We start from the raw sequence: 8,821 nt of genomic DNA on the forward strand, positions 1-8,821 counted from the left end.
TCTTTCCTGGCCTGGCGTTCTCTATACCCGTGGTCGCGTTCTGGGTGGCCTGTCTCCTGCTGTTCACGGTCTCCCTCCCTTTATGAAAGAAGGTGCACAGGGCTTGTGTGATTTGCTCTTCAGCGCTTCACTCAGAACAGGCGGAACTAGCTTTGTGGAGAGAGTGGTGGTGTCCTCGAGACGCCTTCCCGGGGCTGTGCCAGAGCCTTGTCTTCTCTCCAGGCTCTTCCCAAGTAGTCTGACAATTTGGAAATAACATCTTGGCAGAAAAACTCAAGTGATTTGGGAACAGAGATCATAAGGATGAATCTTACATTTCAACATTAGGCGAGAACCACTGTCTCTGATCAACCTGCGGAAGAGGAACGTGGAATCTGGGGAAGAAGAGCTGGCGTCCAAGCTGGACCACTACAAAGCGAAGGCCACCCGGCACATCTTCCTCATCAGGCACTCCCAGTACCATGTGGATGGCTCCCAGGAGAAGGACCGCACTCTGACCCCACTAGGTATGTGGAGGGGGTCAGATCATCTACAGCCCCCTTGGTTATGTGGGGGGTTCGGATCCTCCGCTAACCCCCCCTTGGTTATGTGGCGGGGGGTCAGATCCTCCGCGGATCCCCCTTGGTTATGTCGGGGGGTCAGATCCTCCGCGGACCCTCTCGGTTACGTGACTGGGCGCAGGTCTCCAGAGACCCTCAGTTGGCTTTTTTGAAAGTGCTTGGGGCATGGGGCTTCCTGGATCCTATGTCTGAGACCATTACACCTGAATCAAACATTGTCATTACCAGTAACTGTCAGCTGCACTTGGACATAGACAAGCTTTTAAAAATGTCCTTACTTTGGCCGGGTGTGGGGGTTCACACCTGAAATCACAGCACTTTGGGAGGCCGAGGCAGGCAGATCACCTGAGGTCAGGAGTTTGGGACCAGCCTGGCCAACATGGTGAAATCTCATCTCTACTAAAAGTACAAAAGTTAGCCAGGTGTGATGGCTCACACCTGTAGTCCCAGCTACTCGGGAGGCAGGAGAATCGCTTGAACCCAGGAGGGGGAGGTTGCAGTGAGCCAAGATTACGCCACTGCACTCCAGCCTGGGCGACAGAGCGAGAGACAGTCTCAAAAAAAAAAAAATGTCCTTACCTTTTAGCAAATGTTAGATCTTGTCTGCATGAGACCAAATTGAGTGCAAATCCCAGCAGGAGCCTTGTGCCTGCATGAGGCACTGGAAGTAGCATGGCTTGTGCCATCTGCTGCCCACCTGGATCTGCTACCAAAGACCGTCTCTTCTGCACTCACCGGCCTGCTGTCTGGCACCTGCCTCTTAACACCCTGCAGAGCGGGCGACTCAGCGAAGGGATCCCGCCTGTCCCCATGGCAGATCCTGGCAGACGCGCCAGGAGGTCCTTCCGCCTTTGTCCTGTGTCCGTGTGCCAGCGGAGCTGTAGGATAAATGCCTAGGAAAGGAAACGCACGCTGGGCTGAGGTGGAGTTTTCAAGTTCTGAATGGGATAGTGTCCATCAGGCACATATTAAAAATTAAAACGGTAACATTTACAGGCCTGTCCTCCAGCAGACGCCTCCCCCAGCCCCAAGAGCTGTCCTGGCTGCTTGTGGAAATGGGAAGTGAAGGGGACGCAGCTGCCTTCCTGAGGGCGTTTTCACCTGGGTGCCAAAGTTCACAAGAGAAAAGGCGTCAGCACTGGCGTTGGACCCCCCACGTGCCAGCGCGGGTGCTCAGGTCCCGCTGTGCTTGCCTCTGAACGTTGCGTGGCTGGTGGGCCACTGAGGCTCAGGCTTTGGCCTGCCGTCTGGTTTGCTTGCTGCTGCTGATGATGGAATCAGATGCATTTTTTTTTTCCTGTATGGGGGTGAAGACAACTGGACGATCTTGTTGCTTGTCCTGAGTGCCGGCCCTTCAGGCCCAAGCCCCAGGAGGGTAGGAGCCCTCCAATGGCCGGTCGCCTGATTTGGGCGCCCTGTTTGTGGAGGGAGGAGGGTGTGCAGGTGTGCGTCCCTCTCAGGCGTGTTTTGCCCTCCAGGTCGGGAGCAGGCTGAACTCACTGGGCTCCGCCTCGCAAGCCTGGGGTTGAAGTTTAATAAAATCGTCCATTCCTCTATGACCCGTGCTGTAGAGACCACCGACATCATCAGCCGGCACCTGCCAGGTGAGCTCCAATGCGGGGCGTCTGTGCCTGCAGTGGGGGCAGCTCGCAGCAGGCTGTGGCCTGAGCTGCTGGCCGCAGGGCGGTCACAGCAGCTCCTCTGGCGGGGCCGGGCGTGGTGACGGCTGCACTCAGGGCCCCCGTGCTTCTCCCCAGGGGTCTGCAAAGTCAGCACAGACCTGCTGCGAGAAGGTGCCCCCATCGAGCCGGACCCGCCTGTGTCGCACTGGAAGCCAGAAGCTGTGGTAAAAACCTCCCCGCCTCCCCTGGCTTCGCGGCTCTGCTGGGCTCAGCGTCCACCACGGGCTTCCCGGGCAGTGATGGGCTCTGTCCTGATCCCCGCCTTGCCCTGTATCCCACACTGACGGTCCTCCACTCTGCCCCCAGCAGTATTACGAAGACGGAGCCCGGATCGAGGCCGCCTTCCGGAACTACATCCACCGGGCAGATGCCAGGCAGGAGGAGGACAGTTACGAGATCTTCATCTGTCACGCCAACGTCATCCGCTACATCGTGTGCAGGTGGGCAGCTGCCGGCTGGGCTGGGTGTGGCCTCAAGTGATTTCAGACTTCTAGGAAAGCAGGACCAAGGACAGAGAAGCCGAGCGAGCCTCCCCCCGCCCCTCCGCTGCCGATGCCACCCTAGTGAGGCCCTTCTAGCCCACAGGCTTCCGCACCAGCGAGTCCAAGTCACTCACACAGTAGGAGGCCTGTTATTTGGAGTTTCTCATAAGTATGTGTTTGGGCAAGGGTAGTGCAGACGCGGAGGGTGCCAGTGTGCATCTGCCCTGTGGTGCCCCGGTAGGGGGTAGGGTGTGCACTGGGCATCGCACGGCCCTGGTTGTTTACCTGGCTGTGATTGAACATCTCGGGAGACATCCCGTTGCCCTCACACTCAGCCGCCTCTGCCTCCGGCTGGATCCCCCGCAGCCTGTTGCTGGTGCTTGTCCGATGGGGATCCCGTCTCGTTCACTTGCTCATCTGTGGCTGCTCCCACCCATGTGCTGGGTGATAGCATGGGACGTCCACTCCCCCAGCTCCCCTCTCTTGGGCACCACAGAAGTGATCTGGGAGCAGGCTGCGTGTCCCTGGCCACGGCCCTGCAATCAGCCACTTCTTTAAGGAGCTCCAGGGCTGCAGCCACATTAGAGGCCCCTCCGGGGACAGGGCCAGCTCTATGGTTATGCACTTGAAGCAGTCAGAAGGGCTGACAAATTTGAAGTCAATGTGCCTCCCTCCAGATCCATCAGGAACATGTGTGTGGGCTCCACAGTGAGGCCCCTCGGGTGTGGCGGGTCCTGCGGTTGGCGGTGCGATGGCACCGGTCAGTGATGCCGCTTGAGGACGGGCCCTGGTTTCTGCCCGCCTGTCCCCTTGGCTTTTCACCAGGACTGGGGCTGGCAGGCAGGAGCACCCAGGAACTCAAGGAGGTTGGGAGTTGGATTGAGAGCGCTTTTCTGTGGGGCTTGGAGCCTCCGGGTGATGTGGTCTCAGGCTGCTGTGCTAAGTGAGCATCTGTTTGCTGTGGGTCGTCCACTGCCTCGTGTGTGTGTGCGTGCGTGTGAAGGAGACACATGGGTGGTTTCTGTGCTGCTAACACCACCCTGTGTGTCCCGTGACACCATCACCCCAAGGTGACAGGTGCTGAAAATGCACAGAAATAGCCAGGGCAGGGGAGCAGAGCTGACCTGTGTGGATACAACACGAGGGCCGGGCAGGTGCACTTGGACACGGGGTCAGTGTGCTGTCCGCCCACGGCCGCCAGCGCCACAGGGCAGCAGTGTGAGGGTGGCCTTGCCATCCACTGAGGCAGAGGGTGGTGGGCAGCTGGAGGCGGTGATGCCAGCACGGAGCGTTTCCAGAAATGCGGACCGTGCCTAAGACGTGCGTGAAGATGCCACGGGCTGTCGTTCACATTACTGTCCTTCGCTTTCCCAGAAAGGGACCTGCTGCACTAATTGGCTGCCCCCTGCTTCTTTTATATGGAAAAAAGCAGAAATTAAATTATTTGTAAGAAGTCAGCATTTTTCTGATTTGTGCGATCTTGAGTTGGGGTTGGGCCCTTATCCTAAAGAGGGCAGGTCCCTAAGTGTGACAGCTCGACTGAAGTGGATCCCACCCAGCTCTTCCCCAAGAAGCTAATGCGTACCCCAGCCCTGAGGCTGCCCTGAGACTTCTTACCGAGGGGCTTGTCGCCCGTCCATAGGACAGAGCCCCCCGCCCCGACCCGGCTGACAGCAGGACAGAGCCCCCCGCCCCGACCCAGCTGACAGCAGGACAGAGCCCCTGGCTCTAGTGTGCTTTCTCTCCTCCTCAGAGCGCTGCAGTTCCCTCCCGAAGGCTGGCTCCGGCTCTCCCTCAACAACGGCAGCATCACCCACCTAGTCATCCGACCCAACGGCCGAGTTGCACTCAGGACCCTCGGGGACACAGGGTTCATGCCCCCCGACAAGATCACCCGGTCCTGAGGGCGCCCGCCAGGCCCCGGCCTCTCCTTCCCTCTGCCCTCCCCGCACAGGCTGCACCACGGTCACGTCTTGTTCCTGAGGAGGCCGGCAGAAAGTAGAAACCCACGATGCTGCACCTGGAGACCGACTTCTGGCCAGGCTGGAAAGGGGAGAGTTCTGATCAGACAGCCTCACTTCTCTGCAAGGTTTGATACCTGGCCGTGACCCGCCAGCATGGCATGGGGTTTAAGGTGAGAGCCTCTCGTATAGAAGTCAGGCCTGTTCAGGGGACTTGAAGAGACCTGGCCCAGACCACCATGTTGGCAGCCACAGCCCACCCTTGCTGAGGGTCCATGCTCCGCTGGCAAAGTTGGACAGGCACAGGCAACTGAGGCACACGGATGAGGGCACTGAGGTTCTGTTCACAACTCACTGTACTTCATACATCCTCTTAATTTCTTAAAACCCTCCTGTCACTTAAATGTTTGTCAATTAAAGCTTTTCTGGCTGGGCACATGGTGCACACCTGTATTCCCGGCTGCTCGGGAGGCCAAGGTGTCAGGATCACTTGAGCCCAGGAGTTCAAGACCAGCCTGGACAAGACAACAGCGAGACCCCACTCTACTAACAGTACAAAAGTGAGCTGGGCGTGGTGGTGGGCCTCTTAGTCCCAGTGATGGGAGGCTGAGGTGTCTGCGCCCGGGAGTTGGAGGCTGCAGTGAGCTGTGATTGTGTCACTGCACTCCAGCCTGGGCAGCCAAGGAAGACAGGAAAAACAGTTTCTCCAAATTTACAGATTCCTGGTGATGTTGGATCTGACTCCACCAACTTGATTAGGCATTTCGGGGCTGAAGGACTAGCCAGCTACACAAGTGACTTTGGACAGTCCTGGCCTTTGACCTTCATGCTGCTTTCAAGGTTGAGGTGACACGCTTGAGACAGCCCAGCAGGGGGTTATCCTTATTCAATAAAATATTCCAAATTGACAGCTCAGTCTTAGCTTAAGGATTAAAATATTTAAACGTGTGTATCCCAGGTATTCTGTTAATTCAGGAAAAGCTGTACAATTTCTATAAAGTGCTTGTATTTTCTGTAATCGATATAATTGGGATATTTGATCTATTTCTCTGTCCACTTTGGAAATGATTACATAATAAAATTTTACTGTTTTTTTAAAAGGACTAGTTTCAGCTGTGTTAAAAATGGGAAACTGGCCGGGTGCGGTGGCTCAATCCTATAATCCCAGCACTACAGGAGACCAAGGCAGGCAGATCACAAGGTCAGGAGTTTGAGACCAGCCTGACCAACATGGTGAAACCCTGTCTCTAATTAAAATACAGAAACTAGCCGGGCATGGTGGTGGGGGCCTGTAATCCCAGCTACTAGGGAGACTGAGGCAGGAGAACTGCTTGAACCCGAGAGGCGGAGGTTGCAGTGAGATCTCGCCACTGCACTCCAGCCTGGGTGACAGAGCGAGACTTCATCTCAAAAAAACCCAGAAACATGCAGTGTGACAAATGAACCCTTTGCACGGCGTCCTGCCTCCCCATGGCTGACGCCTCTGCCTGCGTCGCACCAACTGCCTGCTCACAGGACTTCCGCCAGCGGCCTGGGCCCCCTCTGAATCCCTGTCCAGTGGCTGTGGAGAGGACAGCCACAGCAAGCGTACACAGCTGCCTAGAAACAGTCTGATAAGCCAGGGCCGCACCAACTACAAACAAATTCCAGGCACACTCACGTTTGACCTCAGATGGGAGCGAGGCTCATGAGGACGGGACTGGCTGCACACACGGTGCCCGCACACCACAGCCCCAGCGCTGGGCTGGCAGGGATGGGGCCGCGCTGCAGGGCTGAGCCTTCGTTTTGCTTAGGGCCCCAGCTCCTCTGTGAAGTTGGAAAGCTTGGAGATGGGGGCTGGGCCAGCAGGTTTGCTGGGCAGCAAAGCTCACTATGTGGAAAAGACCACACACAGCTGGCCGCCATCCCCCACCCACATCGCTCACGTCACAGGTGTGATTCTGACTCACATGAAGATCTGGACGGACTACCTGGTCAAAGAGGGGATGGGAGGGAGAACGTGAGCAGTTGTCAATGGACTACAAGAAACCAGCAACCCAGAAGTCTTGAAATGCGTCTGCAAAAAAAACCCAGAAGGAAAAAAACCTGATTATGCTGCTTAAGTCAGATTTGAAGTCAAGGATGTGAAATGGGCTTTCAGATTTTGAAAAGTTAAGCTCATCAAGGATTAATCAATGTTTATTTTTTAAGAGCACATAGCAATGATAACCTTTTTTGAAGTCTACAGCCCTTGGTATTCCCAGGCAGCCTCCAATCCATGCTCTAACCAGGCCCTACCCTGCTGCTTATCTGCCAAAATCAGAGATTGGGAGCGTTCAGGGTAGCATGGCCACAGACAATTACCTAAGTTTCTTGAATATGAAACTTTAAATAATTTTCAGTTTCTTTTTCTAGTGCAAATTCCGAGCACGCTTGTTTTTTTTGAGACATAGTCTAGCTCCGTCACCCAGGTGGGAGTGCAGTGCCACAATCTTGGGTCACTACAACCTCCGCTTTCGAGGCTAAAGCGATCCTCATGCCTCGGCCTCCCAAACAGCTTGTTCTACAGGTGTGCATCACTGCACCTGGCTAATTTTTGTATTTTTAGTAGAGATAGGGTTTCACTATGTTGGCCAGGCCAGTCTCAAGCTCCTGGCCTCAAGTGATCTGTCCGCCTCAGCCTCCCAAGCATATGAGCCACTGCACCTGCAGGCTTTTCCATTCTCAAATACCTGCTGTTCCATGTGGTCCTTCCATCAACGGCCTTTTCAGTCTTTTGCATTTGGGACAGACGTAGATTCAGCAAAGTGAGGATGGCTTCTGGCTTGGCCAGTAGCTGGTGGGGTCTACTTTCTGAATGCTGGACTCGGGGCAGGCGCAGTTGTGGAGACCAGGGAGTGGGGAGCTGACGGATGTCAGGGCAGCCCCCAGGGATCTCAGCATGTGAGTGTGCGTGTTGTGTGTTGTGAACGCCTGCAGGACGGGAGGGCTGAGGGCATCTGGACTGGGCCAGTCACAGGGCCCAGGGACGCCAATGATGGAAACTGTCCCCTAGTCTGGGACAGATGACTGAAGACTTCTCCAGTTGGTAACAATACCCTCAGTCTGGCCAAAGTGAAAACCGCACACCAGAAGCCTGATTGAGACCGGTGGGAACGGCATGCCACCAGATGGCAGCCAGCTGCCAGGGACTGTCCTGCTGACATTCATCCACAACCTTTTCTCAAGACAGCTGAGAAGAGAGCACTGGCGGGGCCATCAGAGTGGGCACAGGGTTTCCAACCACGCCAAGCAGACACCTGCGCCCTGCACGCGCACACAGCCTGGCCTCAGCCAGGGTTCTGCCCCAGCCCTTCCCTGAGAAAGTGCTGCCGGCTTCTGGAAACATCCAGATGACTCAGGAGGACCTGGCTGTGGTCCCTGCCATGCACTGCTGACACTCTCACGGCTGGCACGAGGCTCCATAGTTGCTTTTACCCTAGAAACGAGCAGCAGACTCACCAGGCATCTCCCTCACAGCTGCCACCACCTGACCCACTCAAGCAGAGTGCTGGGCATCACGCTTTCAAACCAAAGCCATCATACCAACTGTAAACGCCACAAAGGTTCCCACTGCCGAGAGCCACGATAACATCTGTGCTCCTTTAACTTACGCCAGAAAGTCTTTCACAACTGAGCTAGTCAAGAAAGGGGCTGAAAAACAGCAAGTAAATGTGAGGGCGCCCAGGCTGACACGCCACGTCACCAAGATAGTGCAGTGTGCCCGGGTGGGCACAGGTGAGAAGGATCCTTCTGAAAGCTTAGAATTATTACTACGTGATTTAGAAGTAATTCATTTCTTTAAATGTTTCATAAGGGACATAAACCCCCTGGGACACACGAGAATGCCTTTGCTGGGACCAGAATCACCTCCCACAAACAAACGGAGAAAGTCACAGGCAGCCTAAGCTGTGGGAAATCAGAGCAACAGTCTACATACAAAATTAGGGCAAGAAACTTTTACTTTCTATTTGAATTTACAATATACAGACAACATGGTAAGATTTTAGAGAAAACATATCATCACTATGAATATCCATAATCTGATTTCTTTTGAGAACCAAGATGCCTTTTTAAAAGGCTGCTTTTTAGAACAGAATGTGTTGTTTCTGTCTGGT

General features: G+C 55.1%; 1 protein-coding gene across 4 annotated transcripts in view; it reads left to right on the forward strand.

The window, feature by feature from the left end:
• Positions 1-8,821, forward strand: part of PGAM5 (PGAM family member 5, mitochondrial serine/threonine protein phosphatase) — a 32,353-nt gene that overhangs the window by 11,508 nt on the left and 12,024 nt on the right. Inside the window, exons 2-6 of one of the 4 annotated variants that reach the window (XM_017513627.2) lie at positions 328-506; positions 2,039-2,164; positions 2,318-2,406; positions 2,549-2,682; positions 4,478-5,121. In XM_017513627.2, the coding sequence (XP_017369116.1) occupies positions 328-506; positions 2,039-2,164; positions 2,318-2,406; positions 2,549-2,682; positions 4,478-4,628 (679 nt within the window). In that variant the 3' untranslated portion in view covers positions 4,629-5,121. Of the gene's footprint in view, positions 1-327; positions 507-2,038; positions 2,165-2,317; positions 2,407-2,548; positions 2,747-3,549; positions 3,813-4,477; positions 5,122-8,821 lie in introns of those variants that run through there. The other 3 variants (XM_017513629.2, XM_037733181.1, XM_037733182.1) reach the window with 3 other exon arrangements.

This window comes from Cebus imitator, unplaced genomic scaffold, assembly GCF_001604975.1.
Source record: "Cebus imitator isolate Cc_AM_T3 unplaced genomic scaffold, Cebus_imitator-1.0 Scaffold497, whole genome shotgun sequence".
Taxonomy (NCBI): Eukaryota; Metazoa; Chordata; class Mammalia; order Primates; family Cebidae; genus Cebus; species Cebus imitator.